Raw genomic sequence first — 18,904 nt, 5'->3', positions numbered from 1 at the left:
TATTTTGGTGATTAGAATTCATGCTTTCCTGTTTTTAAAAGTTCACATGTTGAATTAAAGCTTTGCAGCAGACATCAACTCCATTAGAACCTCAGTCTGGTGAAGCCACAGAATGGTGCCTGACCAGGGAAGTGCCAATGTGTGCCTGGTTCTTTGCCACCCAGTAGATAGGAGCCCTGACCCAGGGGGGTGGGACCTGCATTCCAGCCCCCTTACTTGCTCATACTGGGGCACCTTGACTGCTGTGCTCTGCTTTAATCTCTCATCTGTGAGAATATTTGCCCAATGTGCCATGGGGCTATTGAAGATCTGTGATGAAATTTATGAAGTTTAACTAAGTATGGCTGGTCTATAGCTGAGGAGTGGGGCACCCTGCCAAAGCTGCCTATGTGACTGCCCCCACCCTCTACCTGCTTTCCTGTGTGGTCCCTGTGGAAGGCAGGGGGGACTGCTGTTCATCTGCCATGCAGCCTGCCAGTTTCAAAGAGCTGGAGATGTTAGGTAGCAGTGAGTAGTGAGAAATGAAATGCAAACCAATATCAGGGCAAGGTCATGGGTTGTCCTTAAGTTACTTTTAAGGTTTTCTTTAAATTAATTTTAAGGCAAGTAGGTACTCAGATAATGCAGGAAAACAAGTATACAAATAAAGAGAACAAAAGGAGCCAATTAAGAAATACATCAAAGGTTTAATGGGGGCTATTCCTAACTCTTGACAGGGTCAGTTGAGGTATTGTAAAGCTAGAATTGATGGCCACAGGTGTCCCAATTCTCACATTAGCATAGGACTGACTTGTAAATAACACTCCCCTCCCTAGGTGGACACCATGACAGTTCTGGAAAGGACCAACTAGGGCCCAAAACTCTACCACCTGACATGAAGGAGTTGAACCCTGATTGGCAAAGAGTGCTGAAGGTGGGCCCCAGTTCTCAGGGCAGCCCTAAAACACCAATCCATTTGGAGACAGCACTGTTCCATTTGTCGTTCTTGGCTGGGAGAGGACCCACTCTCTCAGGAGTGCTCTTTGTTTGAGCCTTACTCTACTTATAGTGAAGCTCTCCTGCATGGCTTTTTGAGTCTGTGATCTTTCTTTCTTTGGAACACAAGCATTGAGGTTTGGAGCTTCCACTCCCCACTCTCCTGGAGTCCCTTGTCAACCCTAGCGACCTGCATCTTGGTGTACCATTGCAGTAAGAAGAGTCTCTTATTTGGAGCTAAAGTTTTATGGCAATAAACAAGGCATCCTATGCGTCCATGAGTGGTGATAGTAGCAGAAGCTTTATGAATAGGGAAAGAACATTTACATTTGGTAGTAGGACTTTGTGTTTAGGGGGAAAGATGTGAGGATCTGGCGGTTAGTATACCTTAGCTACTTTGGAGGAGAGCTCTAATATTAACAGGAGAGTAGACAGGAGTATTGGGGGGTAGGTAAGTACTTAGGAGGACTATGATAAGCCTAGAAACATTCACCTATTTGCATTTAGTAAATTATATGTAGTACAAGTAGTAATGCTTGGGAGGTTGGGAGGGGAAGAGAAGGAGGGAGAAAAGTACAAAGAAAAGAAGAAAGAGAAAAGAAAAAGGGAAGATAAAAATGCACTCTTATTAGAGTTCTCTTCTCTTCCAGGAGGTGCCCTCAGGATGTAGGAAGCAATCTGTGTGGGGTGGCTCTCCCTCCCCTGCTGGGTGTCTCTCCAATCCCAGTCTCTTTGGGTTGCTTCTGGTCTCTAGCCCCCTCATTTCTGGCGCCAGGCCCCACTTACTGGGCCTCCTCTCCACAGCTCTAGTTTCACTCTGGGCAATGCGGTGCCCTGGCCGCCCTGCACCCTTGAACACCTGGGCGCTCTCTTTGTTTGTTAGTCACCCAGTCATCATGGCTGTGGAGAGAGGGAGCTGGAAACCGGCAACTGGTTCTGACTTATTCCCTCTGATAGCCACACCCATCCAGAGCTGGCAAGAAAGGTTTTGAGTTATCCCAGCTGGGTGGAGGGGGGGCTGGGGGTCACATACCTGATCTGTCGCCACACTCACTGCTGTGCGATCCCCCCAAAGCTGATGAAGTCGATGCTCCAAGATGGTGACCGCCCATTTCCGAGTGGGATGTCCAGTGAGAAGGAGGGACCTGCACCGTTTCTTTACTAAGTCCCAACTTCAGTCCTCCGTCTGGTGCCCTGTGGAGGCGCGGGTGGCAGATGTCCACAGGATCTGAAACTCTGCTTCTCTGCGCTGCCAGAACTCTGCAGCATTCAATTTCGCCAGCTGCGGCCAGCTGGGTTCCCCTCACCCAGGGACTCGAATTTTCTCTCGTCTGGATGGCATTTGTGACCATCTGTTGTTTCAAATCCTCTCAGACTCCATGAAGATTAAATTCGCTGAATATTCTTGATAAAACAGCAATTGGCCGTTCTGAACACACACCCGAGGCAAGCGACACCTGGTGGGTGGAGAACGTGCTGGTTGGCAGGTGGCCGTGTTGCTGCTCTCCAAACACATCTGGAATGTGTGTTTACTCCTGAGAACCACCAGTTGCTGTTGTCTGTTCTATTGCCGGGTCAGATGGTAACCAAGTTATGTGACTTTTTCTTGATAATTCAGAGACCAGGGCTGTCCCAAAGATGGTGTACTCAAGCACCTAGGAGGAACTGTCATTTAGGGAAGGGAAGCATACACAGAGCCTCTGGCGCTTTTAGATGCAGGATTTTTTTTTATTTTTTTATTTTTTTGTTATCTTCAGGTGCAGGATCTTGACTTCTGAAATTCTCCAACTCTTAAATCTAATGTAAATCTCAGCAGAGATTGAATGACCTGGGACATCATTTGTATAAAAGGCACCTATGTAAATCTCACTGTGGGCTGTTTGCTGAGGTTGGAGGGCAGGTCCGGTGCAGGTCCTGGTGTGGCAGCCACATTGTGCCCACCTAGGTGTTGCTCTTTGTCTTCTTGGCTTCCTCCTGCTGCCAGGTAGGGGCCTGCTCTAATTGTATATAGTAGCTGCCCCTCTTGTGTTTTTGTTCCATATGCCTGGGTGCATGGGGCTCTGTGGCCCTTCCTGCTGGTGGCTCACAGCATGTGGCTCGGAGCTGGGGTGGCATGTCCTTTTGGAGTGCGCACCCTATGGCCCACTATTGCCTGTTAACATGAACTTATCCCCAGTATATTCTTGGGCTTGCAGCAGCTGAGCCCTCCTGGGGCCCTGGGGCCCATGCATCAGGTACAGCTGTGTGTCTATCAGACCCCTGTCATTTTCATCAATCATCACCTTCCAAGCAGGTGGGGAGAACTAAAAGGAGGGGCTGGGGCCAAAGGCTGGGGGAAACATTTGCTCCTTCTCTGTTCAGGGCTCAGCTTTTGAGCGTGGCAGTGGGTGCTTGCCCAGCAGGGCACTGGAGGCTTCCCTTTTTGTCTGACCATGTTTTTTCCCCCTTATAAACATTTGGGCCATTGGCTTTGTTCTAGTAAGACCCCCGCTTTGAGTGACCTCTGGTTTTGTGGTGAGAGCAGCTGTAAGGAGATCCATCCTCCTTTTTATCTTTTTGGTCTGTCCATCTTTGAGCCTCTGGGTCTTCATTGATGATAACTGTGGTGGCCACCTTAATCAGCTGTCTGGCACACTTCTCAGTAAAGCCCTCTAGTTTTTGTAATTTTGGGCCAATGTCACTCTGAGTTTTTCCCACAAAGGCTGCATTGATCACCTGTTGCTTGAGCCTCTGCATCTCCTCGCTGACAAATTTGCATTGTGGCTGCTCTGCTTATAGGTACCCCTCCTCTCCCCAGCACCTCTGAGCAGGGAGAGGGACAGCAGCGGTGGTGGACCAGACACTTAGCTCTGAGTCAGTTGGGCACATCTCTTTTGATCATTGTTGCCCATTTCATAGGGCAGAGGGGCCTCAGACAGAGGTGGGGCTGAGAGAAATGTTCAGGGCTATTGAGGGTGTGAGAGGGGAGATGCTGGAGCAGTGGGGGGCTTAGCTCTGCTCTGTTTGTCTGCAGATGGGCTCCGGCTTAGGCTCAGGCTTAGGGCTGGCTCCGATTCTTTCTAGCTCTTGGGCACAGACAGTTCATTTTGTTTTCTCTTTCCTGTTTACCATTTGTTATTCCCTCCAAAGGACCAGGAGGGACACAGTGGGAAATGGCATGTCGTATTTACAACCTGGGAGGGAAACAGTCAGCACACACAACATTGCTGGGAACCTTCGCTCATATGCATGTGGAGGGAAATTTTGCTCTCTTTTCCCTTCTCTTAGGTTTCCTACAAAGGCTTCTTGATATCTCTTGATCTTTAGACCTTCTTCTTCATTGGGACCCCATCCTAGGTCTGGATAATGGGCTGCAGGGTTTCTCCATGTAGGGGAGGGAGTATGATTTCTTCCAGCTTATGAGCTCAGTGGTGGGGAAAGGCTGGCACACAAAACTGCCTTGTATCCCTCAGGTGTTTCCCTCTGTCCATATGGGCAGGTCCTTTAGTCCCTTGCAGGGGCATCTGGAGAGCCCTCATCTGGGTTGTGGCTCTGGTCTTGGGACAAATCTCCCACTTAGTCTACTCTGGCCCCTCCCCTCGCGGGGATTTAGGGCCCTCTTAGTCTTGCGGGTCGGTATCAACCCCCCGACCTGCAGCTTTCACCTAGACGTTGGTTGGTGAAATTCCGCCACAGACTGTATGAGATGCCAGGGAACCGCGGATCAGGACTCTGCACTCGCTTCGGCCCTCGGGCTGGGTCAGAACCCTTCCCTTTGTCCGTCTCATTCACACACTTTCACACACTTTCACACAGACATGGCCAGGACAGAATTTCTATACCGCCCAAATTCCAACAATTGCAAACCAAACAAAAAGGGAGTCACGGTTTCCCCTCTGCTCGCTGACCCCGAACAGACACTACTCGGGCGACTCCCCGGGTCCGGGTCCGTTTCAGCTCCAACCACTTTGGAGGGTACTCGGGACCCAACAGAGGGTGATCAAGCCTTTCTTCCACCCGCTTAGGCCTCAAAGGGGAAGTCAGGTGGGCTACAAGACCAAATGGACCCGGATCCTACCTGTTCAGCTGGGTGGTGCTCCAAAAACCTAATTCTGGTTCCTGCTGCCTGTGGGTTCCGTTGTGCTCCAAGGTGGCAGCTCCAGGGCACTGGGTGAGTGGCCTCTCCTTCAGGCCAAGATTTGACTGTGTGTGCTAAGGGGAAACACTGTCCCCCACTGCCGGGGGGAAGCCGGTCCCCAGAGACAAGAGAGACAGAACAGCCATCCTTGCCTCCTCCATCCCATCTGGATCACCAAAAATGTTGTAGGGACAGATGAGGCAAGGCACGGAACATAGCAGGAAACAGTTTTGCAGCTGAGAAACTAATGTAACTCCATTTTTGAGAAACCAGCCTCTATCTCAGAGCAAAGCCTGTCCAAGGAAGGGGGCATGACCCTTGTCCTTGGAAAAACCCACAGAGCACTCCTAAGCACATCCCCACCCTGCTGAGTTGTTTGTCTGTAAATAACAGGAAAGGTCTGTGGCGCCAGGTGTCCCTGACTCAGTCAGGCTAGGTGGGGACCCATAGCAACCCCCTAGCAACCTCCAATCAGCATGAGACAGGGAAATACCTGGAATGCCAGATGACCCCCCAGTAGTTTATGGTGGTTGATGACATGTTGGGAAACCATGTAGTTTAGCACGTACACCCCTCATGGCCTAAACCAATCAGTTCAAATGAATTCCCCTATTGTACTAACCAATCTCCCCTACCCAACTTGTTCCCGCCAGTGAATGTGCTAATCAATGTTAAGAGTTGTTTGATTTTCCCTCGGTATGGAATGATTTGCTGTGTGATGTTGTGACGCATAGAGTATCTCCCCAAAACCTATAAAATCTCACTGAACAAAGGACCAGGGCTCACTCCCTGGGACCGCTGCGTCGGGAACAGTTGTGAGTCCAGGCTCGAGCTTGCAATAAAGACTCTTGTGTGATTGCATCGGATTCGGCTCCTAGAGGTCTATTGGGGTCCCACGAATCTGGCATAACACAGCCAGGTTCAGAGGGCACAGCTTTTGCTGTAATCAATCAATCCCCTGAACCCCGAGTTCAGGGAGTTTCAGAATTTTATACCCAGCATGTCAGGGGAGGGGCTCAGAAGTTCACAGTCTGCAGAAGTTCACATAAAAGCAGCTTTTTCTTTCACCGTTCTGGGCAAATTAACTCTTCAAGGACAACACCTAAGAAGGGGAGAGCTTCTTCTCCCCTTTCTTTCCTCCCCCTGCCAGCTGTTACCATGGAGCCCAATTGGTAACTTCTCTTAAAAATGTAGACATCTCTGTGAAGCCCAGCTCAAGGCCAGAGGCCTTGTTTGAACATTTCCACAAACTACTATACTGAATACATTTTTGAAAAACTAGTAAGAGGGTGTCTAGCACCTGAAGTGCTGATATCTTCCCAGCCAGTGGCCAATTAAGACAGTACCACACAAAAATAGGAAGTTTATCTACATTGAACTCTTTTGCAGAGACTCTTTTTGCTGACAGTCCTAAAATCAGCCATGGTGAAGATTTCTGGAGAAGCCTAATTAAGACTTTTCTGTGGAGAAAGGGGGTGCCACTACAGGAAGAGGGTGCAGGAGAGTAGGATTGAGGATGGAAACAGAAATGTTATATTGGCCCACTGGTGACCTGGAAGCTACTATTCTTTTGCAGAGAATCTGGGAGACCTGGATACTCTGGGAATCCAAGGGGATGATGAGCAGGAAGGACCCAGCTCATACAATAGTGCCAAAAAATTATCTACATACACAAATAAATCTTAGAAGCAAAATGTTAAGGAACAGGAGCAAGTTCTATTGACTACATACATGGTACTATTTACCATTTAAATATATTTAAATGTGTGAAACAAAGTTGTGTATCGATGAGGAACAGGTACACATATACTAAAAGTACAAAGAACTGCATGAGAACAGAAAGTTCAAATTTGGAACGCTGCAGTGATTATAGTGAGCGGAGGACAGTGGGGGATGAGGATCTGAGACCAGCAGGGTAGACACAAATGTATTGCTAAGGTTTTCTTGTTTAAGCTGAATAGGGAATGCCTGGGTGCTATGACCCACACAGCACCAAACAGTCCTCCAAACACAGGCTGTGGGCTGGCTGAGAAAATGAAAGTCCAGAGGGGTTTTTTTTAGTTGTAGTTGGGCACAATACCTTTATTTTATTTATTTTTATGTGGTGCTGAGGTTGGAACACAGCATCTCACACGTGCTAGGCATTCACTGTACCGCTGCCCTAGCCCCCAGAGTATTATTAAGTAATAGGACAAAAGACACAAACATAGATGAAATAGGGAGGTCTGGTGGGTGACCAGTTCTGGTAGAAACTGGATGTAACAAAGGAACAAAATCCTGCGTGTTTATTTTATAAGTAGGAACATCACAGGGTTTCAGTGTGAATAACAAAAAGGGGAAAACTTACACGGTTGGGACTTATCAGGTTACACCCATCTCTGGGCACCTGAGATTTAAAATCATGGCTAAAAGAACTCGTGAATTCTATGACAAGCATGAAATTTCCCCTAGGAACAGGAGTCATCTTTCATTGATGACCCATTGAATGAGTCATGCCCCATTTGCAAGGTACCCAGAAGGGTTCCAAGAAGCAGCACCAAATTCCAGGTTTTCACATAGCTCACAGCAATGATTTATAAACTACTCGTGATACATGAGTGATTAATTTATTATTTTTGTGCTCTCTGTACACCTTAACTATTTGATAATGCATTTAAAAACTGATCCCTATGGGGCTGTGGCTCAGTGGTAGTGCATTTGCCTCGCATGTTTGAGGTACTGGGTTCGATTCTCAGCACCGCATATAATAAAAAAAACAAAAGTCCACTGACCACTAAAAAAAAAAAAAAATTGATCCCTAATCCCCTCAAATGACTATAGAAGGCTGAGGTTCAATTTTTAAATGCATTGTTCCCCTCTGCCTTGAGTAATTGGCCAGAGCTCTTGTCTTCCCAGGATGTCTGGAAGTGACTGCCTGAGTGCCAGAAATAAGCAGGTCTGCAATACCCTCCTCTCAGGGCAGGGATTTGCATGTGCTTGAGCAGCTATGAGCCTCCCCAGAGACCTGTGGAGTTCTACAAAGACCCATTTAAACCCAGCTCCCTTCCCATTAGTTCAAAGCTCCACATTCTCTTCAGCCTCACAAGATCTGGTTGGGCCTGATTCTTTGGAGAGTCTTTCTGAGCAAGGTTCCATAGATCACTGTCTCCTGAACCAGGTGCATGGGGGGAGAGAGGGTCTTCTGAGCTGGTTCCAGGGGTCCTAGGAACCCTGGGCCCTGGAGTTGAAAAGAGAGAAGATGGAGAATCATCTGCCAACTGGAATTTTAAGAAGGCTGAGGAAGGGCAGGAAGAGGAGCACTTGGAGTCAGGATGGACTGAATGCTCCAGGAAACCCAAGTGCTCCTTTAACCTTTGAAGGTTCAGCTCAAATCAGCCCCCAGGAAGTCCACTCCTAGTTCCCTTGGGCCCCCTGAGCTGCGGTGGGTACCCTTTTGGATCTTGGGTTCCCAGCCTGAGACACCACCAGGAAGCAACATTAGTCACATCTGCCAGCAAGTTCAGAGGGTGGGGCTGGGTGTAGCCAGATCCTTCATGAGTACTCAGTGAAATAGGACAGAAGAGGCTGGACATCTGAGGAATTTTCAAGAAGCACGTTTATTAATTGCAGGGTCCATAGGAGCTCTTGCCTAAAAATTCTCCCCTGGACCATGAGTAGAGAAATTCTTTGAATTTTATATCCAGTGTGGGGAGTGGGTGGGGGAGCTAGGGGGTTCACATAACAAGTGCCTTTCTTTCCATCCTCTAAATAGAGGTTTCACACGTGTGTTTGTTTTCCTGCAAAACTGGCAATTAACAAAAAGAGGAAATTACAAGTCTTCTGCAGATTTTTTGCAGATAGCTAATGTGCTATGCAAAAAGCTCTCTGATAAGAAGAGAGACTTTCATGTGACAAATATGATGTGGGTTTCTGCTTAATTATGGTAAGAGTCTTCTGGGTGGGGGTCTCTGGACTGCTTCACCAAAGCACATTTGATAATAGAAAAAAGAGGAACAAATTGAACTGAGTTCAGCACAAGGCTGTGTTGTCAAGTCTGCAGTGGGCGACCCATTCAAAGAACAGCTTCTCTTTCTGGTCACCAAATGCCCCTGACAGAGCATGCTGTTGTGGGCCCAAGTGGCCCCACTTGTGCCCAGGCAGGCCTCAGTTGGAGTCCTTAGTAGTAGGCATCACCCTTTAACAAACTGAAGAACCTGCAAAAGAAAGGAGGTGGATCGATATTCTTTAATTATTGGGAAAGTGGGTGCAAAAGAAAGGCTTTATTTTTCTGCTTTCAGGACTGCCCAGTGCCTCCAGCTATTGGCTGGTCTAGATGGAGCACAATATGTTAATGGGAATAATTATATATTATTATTAAGAATGGGGCTGGGGTTGTGGCTCAGAGGTAGAGTGCTCACCTGGCATGCATGAGGCACTGGGTTTGATCCTCAACACCACATAAATAAAGACATTGTGTCCACCTAGAACTAAAAAATAAATATTAAAAAAAAAAGAATGACCGACTGCCTGTGTAGCTCACTGGTAGAGCATGTCCGTATGTGTGAGACCTGGGTTCAGTTCCTAGCACCCTGCCATTCCCCTGGTGGTGGTAGGGGCTGAGAATGACCAGCTATGGTAAAAGAGTGACTAGCTATAAGACATAAGAGAACTCTCGTGGTACATGCCTGTAATCCTGGAGACTCAGGAGGCTGAGGCAGGAGGATTGCAAATTGAAGGCCAGCCTGGGCAACTTAGCAAGATACTGTTTAAAAGCCAAAAAAATAAAAGGAGCAAAAGATATAAGGGAATTCTCTATGGTGCTGAAGGAGAGAACCCAAGGAAGGGCAAACCTGGAACATGTTCAGATCTCTTTGGGGAAAGTGTTGGAAGTTCTAGTTCTCTAGAAATTCTCTAGTTTAGCCAGGCGGGAGCTGGCATCAAACTGCGGGGGCCGATGTTCCAAGGGCAGGTCAGGGTCAGGTGATTAGTAATTGCAAGTGAAAGGCAGATGATCTCCCTCACAGGATGTGGTTCTCCTGTGGGGAGGACATGGCTTCTTGATGTGTGTGACCCTCCAGGCCACAGGCAACCAAGTACAGACCAGCAAAGGGGCTTTAGTTTCCATGTTTGAGATGCTGCAGAGAGTTCACCAGGATGAAGCTACAGTAGGGTCACAGCAAGATTGTGTTCTGGGCAAGTTCCATAGCAAGTCCTCATACCCACATAGCTCTTTTTCTTGTGCCAGAAATTGCAAGAAACTTCTACCTTCGGCAGTGCCCCTTCAGACCTCCCTCCTGGGAAGGCTTAGTATTGCCGTCATTTCAAAGGAGAAAAAAAATGCTTAAAAGAATTCTTTTGGTTCTCAGAGAGCCTGTATTGAATGAAGGGTGTATTTGGAGATGTGACTCAATAAATGGAGTCACACACGGAGATTCTGTTAGTCCGTTTTCTGTCACTATACTTGAGACAGTCAACTTATAAAGAGAGAAGGTATATTTTGACTCATGGTTTTGGAGGGTCCAGTTCATGATCAGGTAGACCCATTGCTTTTAGACCTGGGTGGGGTGCTGGGTGGCAATGATGGAGGAGCACATGGTGGAGTAAACTGCTCACCTTATGGCCAGGAAGCAAAGAGAGAAAGAAGAAGGTGTTCAAGTCCTGTTGTGCCCTTTGAGGACACGTTCCCAATGACCTGAAGACCTCCCCCTAGGCCTTACCTCTTCAGGGTTCTACCAATTCTGGGGATCAAGTTTTTAGCCCATGAGCCTTTGGGGGCTATTCAATATCCAAACCACAGGAGGTTCCTTCATGTTTGGGACCTTGGGTGCCATGTGAATGCTTCATTGGCCTTTGGAATATAACCTCTGGTTATAACTGAGGAGTATGGCTTCCGGTTAAAAACCTATGTGTGACCTTTGATCCCTGACCATGGCCAATGGCAGGCTTTCCCTGGGGGACCTCAAGGGCGTTCTGCCCTCTGCATACACACTTGTGGTCAGGACTCAGGTGCCCCACTTGGTCAGCCATGCTCTCTACACAAGAGCATCATTCCTTGGTCTCTTCCTCTTTATTGAGGAGAGGAGGAAGAAACTTTGGAAACACATTCCCTTCTCTGACTTACTACCCAGGACTTTTTCACTCTTGAGTTTTCCTTCCTATACTCTGCATCCCTGGGTTCATAAAACTACTGGAGCCTTTGGTTAGGGCTCCTTCCCCAGCGAGACACCCCACGACCATTTTGATCTACCTGACCCTTGATCACGTATCATTCCTTTAAGGACATGGAAGAAGTGGGAGCCAAAGCTTTCTCTGGTTTTAGCCACTTGTTTACACGGTTGGAGCAACGGATTATGGGCTTCCCTCTCCTGTTTGTGGTTTGCTGCTTTAAATCAGGAACTCGGACACCTAGCAGCTCACGTCTCTCCCAGCTCAGCTGAGTTTCTCACCCTAACATTCTTGGTCCACCCTAGTCCTCAGAACACTCTGGCTTTGTGGTAGGACCTCGTGACATGAAATGTGGCTATGAAGAGGGCCAAGAGAAGCCTGTTTTTTTCCTCCCTTTGTACTGAATGTTTAGTTTGGAGAGGTGTGTTGTCAGCTTTTTTTATTCCTGTGATCAAAATACCTGACAAGAGCCACTCGGAGGAGGAAAAGTTTATTTTGGCACACATTTTCACACTTGTCCCCGGGGCTGACTTTGGGCCCAAGGTGAGGCAGAACATCATGGAGGAAAGGTGTGGCAGAGGGAAGGGGCTTGGTTCATGGTGACTCTGAAGCAGAGGCTGAGAGGGGAAGGCTCTGCTGGGAAGATGAATCCTTCTAGGGCAGGCCTCTAGTGACACACCCTACAGCCATGTTCACTTGCCTGCAGTTACTACCCAGTCAGTCCATCAAACCAGGGTGGACTGATTAGGTCCCAGCTTCCGGGATTTAATCATTTCACTTCCAAACATTCCCACATTAACACAGGAGCATGCAGGGGACACCTCATATCCAAATCATAACAATAGGTGAAGAAATTTTACCAGGCTCTGTTCCTGTTGTTATGTACAAATTTTCTATTCTAAATCTTTCTGGTGTGTGGTCTGCCCTTCCCATCCATAATTCATTTGTTTCGAGGACTTTTTCATGGAAAAATAATTTTTCATACCCACTGGAGCTTCTCTTTTTCAGAGACACCAATTGTCCTTATTTAGATCATCCTTATCTTTATTCCTTACCTATCACTTCTTGCAGGTTTCATTAATATCTTTTTTTTAAAACCTTTGCATTCATTGTGATATTTTCAAGTCATTCCTTCACGTTTTTAATTCTATTTTTATTCTACACTTGTTCATCCTATTTCTTGGTCATTTATCAGGACTACAGTGGAGTTCTTTTTCTTCTCTCTCTCTCTCTCTCTCTCTCTCTCTCTCTCTCTCTATCAGGGATTGAACTCAGAGGTGCTTAACCACTGAGCCATGTCCCCAGCCATTTTTACTTTTTATTTTTGACATGGGGGTCTCACTAAGTTGCTTAAGGCCTTACTAAATTGCTGAGGCTGGCCTTGAACTTGCACTCTTTCTATCTCAGCTTCCTGAGTTGCTGAGATTACAGGTATGTACCACTGTGACTGACTGTAATGGAGTTCTTTGGATGTCAATTATATCCATTCATCTCCTTTTCTGTTCTTCCTGTCACTTGATCCCTTGTCATATTCTCTTTTTATTTTTAAAATTTATTTATTTTTTGGCAATGCTGGGGATTGAACCCAGGGCTTTGTGCATGTGAGGCAGACACTCTACCAACTGAGCTACATCCCCAGCCCTCATTTATTTATTTATACTTACTGGGAATGGAACCAGGGCTTGGCACGTGCTAGACAAGTACCCTATATCATTGAACTATATCCACAGTCCTTTTTAAAATTAAATTAAGTTTGTTTGTTTGTTTGTTTGTTTGTTTATTTATTGGTACTGCAAATTGAACCCAAGGGCACTTTGCCATTGAGCTACATCCCCAATCCTTTTTATTTTTTATTTTGAGACAGGATCTTCCTAAATTGCTGAAGTTATTGCTAAAATGCTGAGGCTCGTTTTGAACTTGTGATCCTCTTGCCTCAGCCTCAATACGTCACTGAGCACAGCCCTTTTTATTTTGAGACACAGTCTCCCTAAGTTGCTGAGGCTGGCTTTGAACTTCTGATCCTCCTGCCTTAGCCTCCTGAGTCACTGGGGTCAGAGGTATGGGCCACTGTGCCTGGCTTTTTTCTAGTCAGAGCACTTTTGGGGAATTTTCTGCTCTTCATTGGTTTTTCTTCCAGAACAAGTAGGTTTTGTGTTTGTTTTGTTTGTTTGAATTTTGAGGTTTGAGCCTAATCATACACAAGCCCCGGGACTGTGTGGCTGAGCCATTTCTCTTTATCTTGCTCTAAGTTACTTTGGCCAATTTTCCAATTCATCTCTCCTGGGGCCTCCTGCCACATCCCCTTTCCTTCCACATGAGGGGGAGATTCTTTCAGCATCTTGAGCCCTGAGAGGGACGGCTGTAATCCTGCTTCCTCATGGAACCTCAAACTTCTGTGCCTCCCTCATATAGGAAGTCTTCCTCTCTCTCTCCCCCACTTCTCCCATTTATGCCCCTGAAATCCTGGGTTATTTAGCCGTTCGTCACTGTAACAAATACCTAAGATAATAAACTTATAAAGAGAAAAGGTTTTTTGGCTCCCAGTTCTAGAGGTTTCAGTTCAAGGCCCATTGGTTTCCATCTGTGGTGTGGTATCATGGCAGAGAGTGTGGGGTAGAGCAAAACCTCTTACCCCATGACCAGGAAACAAAAGAGAGAAAGAGGAAGGGGCTGGGGTTCCAACAAGCATACCTCCAGGGACCTGAAGATCTGCCACTAAGCCCCCATCTCTTAAAAGATTCCATACCTCCCCATAGCACCACTCTGGGGACAAAGCTTTTAACACATGGGCCTTTGGAATATTCCAGATCCAAATATAGTGAGCCCCGACCTTCGTCCCCTGTAGATTCCTATCATAAGCTCCTACACGAGATTCATAGGTCAATCAGAGCGTCCCTTCTAGCTTTGAGCCTCGGAAACTTCCCTGAGGGGATTCAAAGGGACTGGCTTCCCTCTGGGAAGTGTTTCGATGGGCAAACGTGCGACTTATGCAGTCGAGGGGGAGAAATAAAGAATGTCCACGTGCTTCTGCCCTTTTCAATGCTTTATTCACTCAAATCACCCAATACAATTTCACTCTATAGGTTCTTCATCAAGAAAATGACAATCCTTAATGCTAGGCACTGCCATAGACATCATCAATCCACAGCAAACAATTCTAAGTTAATTCTAAGCACTGCAAACACTCTTCATCATGACGGGCTCATGACAGACATTCCCCCTGCGTGCGAAGCTCAAGTGTCAATCTCAAGTCTCAAGCCTTGGGTTCTAAGGCCAGCAGATGCACATTCACTCAGACCCTGGTGATCAGGTCAGGGACCAACGGAGGCTTCTCCTGGGGTGGAGCTGACGGCCAGTGGAGGAGAGAGAAACGTCACCGTTCTCACTAGGGTCAAGATGTGACTCTAGAGTTTGAGAGTGGTGAGGATCACGCAGAGGATCAGGCGGATGATGAGAAGAGCTGGAAGGTCAATCTAGGTCCTCATCAGGCTCTCCGGCACGTGGCCATCAGTGTCGGCTGGCTGAATGTCCGTTCATTGGCTCTATCATTTATGCTTAATCTTGGATCTTCTACTCACCCTTTCAATCCCTATCAGCCGTTTCTGGGTTTCTCAGTGACGTCTTTAATTCTGGGGTCAGGACATCTGGTCTGGTGGTTTCCGCCCTGATCCGTCACCTCTGCCTTTATCAGGATGAAGGCAAGTGGCAGTGACTTCACTCTGAGTTTTATCAGGGTTGTGGAAAATGACTTATTTTTTTCAGGCTAAGCCTGATGACAATATCGGAGGGCTCCATAGGCGTGCCTGGTGGGGACTGCAGTTTTATTTTAAAATGGAGTTACTTAGGCTAAGGCCCTTCTTAAGTTAAGAGTGTCAGAGTGTTGAAAAGAAAACATAGCCCAAATTGTGTTCAGTTAGGGGAGATTTCAGGTTTTAGCAATCACATGAAGTAGCAGTTGCAGGGATTGCAGAGATGGGCCAGGACCCTGCTGGAGCAACTGGACAGGTGAGGAACCCTTAAGGAGATGGAGGGAGAGTGAATTTTATCTGGGCTTCAGTAGATCTGAGGACTGTCCAGGGGGTGCCTCCTAGGAAGCTCTACAGCAGATTTGTAGGGGTGTCCGTGGCTGTCAGGACAGTGGAGGTGGTTCCTGAGCTTTACCATGTCCCCAACCCACACCCCCAAAATAGCAGGCTTGGGTACAAGTGGCCTCTTCTGCTTTTGCTCAGGACACTTACCTGGGCAGCACTCAGGACCTTAGGTCTGGGACAGGGTGGGGCTCTTCTAGCAGGCTCTCTCAGCCCTGGAAGAATCTGATTCTCCATATTTAATCTTTTTCTTTATTTTTTTCCTTGATTAATGCAGATACATTTTTGTCGATCCTTTCAAAAAACTGATTTTTTGTTTCAATTATTATTTTTTCTTTTTTTGGAGGGGGTGTGTGCTAGGGATTGAACTCAGGGACACTCAACCATGGAGCCACATCCCCCACCTCTATTTTGTATTTTATTTTTTAATATTTATTTTTTAAAATTGTAGTTGGACACAATACCTTTGTCGTATTTACTTATTTTTTTTATGTGGTGCTGAGGATCGAACCCAGGGCCTCGCACATTCTAGGCAAGTGCTCTATCGCTGAGCTACAACCCCAGCCCCTATTTTGTATTTTATTTAGAGACAGGATTTCACTGAGTTGCTTAGCACCTCTCTTTTGCTGAGACCACTGACTCTGAATTCCTGAACCTCCTACCTCAGCCTCCAGAGCCACTGGGATTACAGGCGTGTGCTACCGTGCCCTGCTTAATTATTTTCTTTATTTTCTACTCTCGACTTCTTAATTTCTGGCCTACTCTTTACTCTTTCTTTTATTCTTCTTGCTTTTATTTTTTTGCTTGCTCTTTTCCTAGTGGAAAACTAGGTTATTGATTTGATTGTTTTCTTTTTTCCTAATGTAGGCATTCACAGATATGAATTGCCCTCCAAGTACCACTTTAACTGCATCCAATCATTTTGGGCTTCTTCTATCTTCATTTTTATTTACCTCCAAGTCTTGTATGATTTCTCTTTTAATTTCTTCTATGATATATTGATTATCTAGGACTGTGTTATTTAATTTCCATGTATTTGTGAGTTTCCTAAATGTTTTCCTGCCATTGATTTTTTATTTTTTTTAAAAGAGAGAGAGAGAGAGAGAGAGAGAGAAGAGAGAGAGAGAATTTTTTAATATTTATTTTTCAGTTTTTGGTGGACACATCTTTATTTTTGTGTGGTGCTGAGGATGGAACCCAGCACCCCGCACATGCCAGATGAGCGCGCTACCGCTTGAGCCACATCCCCAGACCCGCCATTGATTTTTTATTTCATTTCATTGTGATTGGAGAACGCATTTTGTATTATTTTTGTCTTTTTAGTTTGTTAAGGTTTTATAGACAGAGTGGTGCATGCCCGTAATCCCATCTACTCTGGAGGCTGAGATACAAGGATCATAAGTCTAAGACTAGTCTCAGCAATTTAGCAAGACACTGTCTCAGAATTTAAAAAAAAAATTGCAGGGTAGTGGTGGTGGTGAGGGGAAGCTCAATGATATGGTACCCCTGAATTTTTTGGTAAAGATTTGTTTTATGGACTAGCATATTATCTATTGTAGAAAATGTTCCATGTGCCCTTGAGAAGAATTCTGCTATTGTTGGAAGTTCCATAGAGTCTGTTAAATCTAATTGGTTTACAGTGTTAAGTCTTCTATCTCTTAATTGATTTTTGATATAATTGTCCTAACCATGTTGTAAATGAGTTACTGATGTCTCCAACTCTTTTTGTTGAATTGTCTTATTTCTTCCTTCATTCTTTTCAGTTTTACTTCATGAATATTTGTGCTCTGCTCTTAGGTGGATATTTATTTAAAATTGTATGTATTCATAACAGACTGGCCCTTTAATCATTATAAACTATCCCTACTTATCATGAGAAACATTTTTTGTTGTTGTTGAATATCTATTTTGTGTGATATCACTATTGCCAGTCCAGTTCTCTTGTGGTGTTGTAATATTCCATTTATTTGTATCCTTGAATCTAACGTGTATCTCACATAGAGAACAGTTTGATCTTTTTAAAAATTCCAGTCTGAGCCGAGCACAGTGGCACATGACTGTCATCCCAGTGGCTTAGGAAACTGAGGCAAGAGGATCTAAAGTTCAAAGCCAGCTTCAGCAACTTATCAAGGCACTAAGCAACTTAGTGAGACTCTGTCTCTGAATAAAATACAAAAAAGGATTTGGGATGTGACTCAGTGGTTAAGTACCCCTGAGTCACTGAGTTCAATCCCTGGTACAAAAAAAAAAAAAAATCTAGTCTGAATAGTTTCTGCCTTTTGAATGTATTACTTAATCCATTAACATTTAATGTTATTATTGATGTAGTTAGCACTTTACTTCCTTCTTTCAATGTCTCATGTCCTTTTTGTTTTTCGATTCTTCCTTTATGGCTTTGTTTTGCATTAAGTGAATATTTTTTTTTTAAAGAGAGAGCGAGAGGGGGGGGGGAGAGAGAGAGAGAGAGAGAGAGAGAGAGAGAGAGAGAGAGAGAGAGAGGATTTTTAATATTTATTTATTAGTTCTCGGCGGACACAACATCTTTGTTGGTATGTGGTGCTGAGGATCGAACCCGGGCCGCACGCATGCCAGGCGAGCGCAATACCACTTGAGCCACATCCCCAGCCCTCTTTTCTTTTTTTAATTCTATAATATTTATTAAGATCAATTTTTTTCTATTTTGTGCAGCAATTAAAAAGTATAGTGTTTTTCTTTAATTTTTTAATTGATTTTTTTAAAAAAAATGGCAGCGGAATGCATTACAATTCTTATTACACATATACAGCACAATTTTTCATATATATAAAGTATGTTGACACCAATTCGTGTCTTCATACATGTACTTTGGATAATGATGTCCATCACATTCCACCATCCTTGCTAATCCCCTGCCCCCTCCCTTTCCTTCCCACCCCTCTGCCCTATCTAGAGTTCGTCTATTCCTCCCATGCTTCCACTCCTTACCCCACTATGAATCAGCCTCCTTATATCAGAGAAAATATTTGGTATTTGGGATTGGCTAGCTTCTTCTTTATTTTTTAAATATTTTTTACTTAAATCCACAGTTAAATATATATATATATATATATATATATATATATATATATATATATATAGTTTGTTTACTTGTTTGTTTGTTTGATTTTAGGTGTAGATGGACACAACACAATGCCTTTATTTTTATGTGGTGCTGAGGATTGAACCCGGGTCCCGCCCGCGCTAGGCGAGCGCTCTACTGCTGAGCCACAATCCCAGCCCGGCTAACTTTATTTATTTTTTATTTTTTTTTATTGGTTGTTCAAAACATTACAACGCTCTTGACATATCATATTTCATACATTAGATTCAAGTTGGTTATGAACTCCCAATTTTGCCCCAAATGCAGATTGCAGAATCACATCGGTTACACATCCACATTTTTACATAATGCCCTATTAGTAACTGTTGTATTCTGCTACCTTTCCTATCCTCTACTATCCCCCCCCCCCCCCCGCTAACTTCTTAAGTGAATATTTTTCAATGTAGCATTTTGACTCTGTTAGTTTTTTTTTTTTATTATTACTTTTTCTTTTTTTAAACT

The 18,904-nt window shown here is 45.2% G+C and overlaps 1 protein-coding gene across 1 annotated transcript in view; it reads right to left on the bottom strand.

Moving 5' to 3' along the window:
• LOC308635509 (uncharacterized protein) overlaps positions 1-18,904 on the bottom strand; it is a gene marked incomplete at its 3' end in the record, with an annotated part of 193,378 nt that overhangs the window by 45,657 nt on the left and 128,817 nt on the right. The window contains exon 4 of the mRNA XM_081269934.1: positions 5,879-5,939. Within this exon, the coding sequence (XP_081126060.1) occupies positions 5,879-5,939 (61 nt within the window). The remainder of the gene's footprint in view (positions 1-5,878; positions 5,940-18,904) is intronic.

This window comes from Spermophilus citellus, assembly GCF_964194105.1.
Source record: "Spermophilus citellus genome assembly, chromosome: 17".
Lineage (NCBI taxonomy): Eukaryota > Metazoa > Chordata > Mammalia > Rodentia > Sciuridae > Spermophilus > Spermophilus citellus.
The sequence above is the reverse complement of the archived record's forward strand: the minus strand, read 5'-3'. Positions and strand labels throughout refer to the sequence as shown.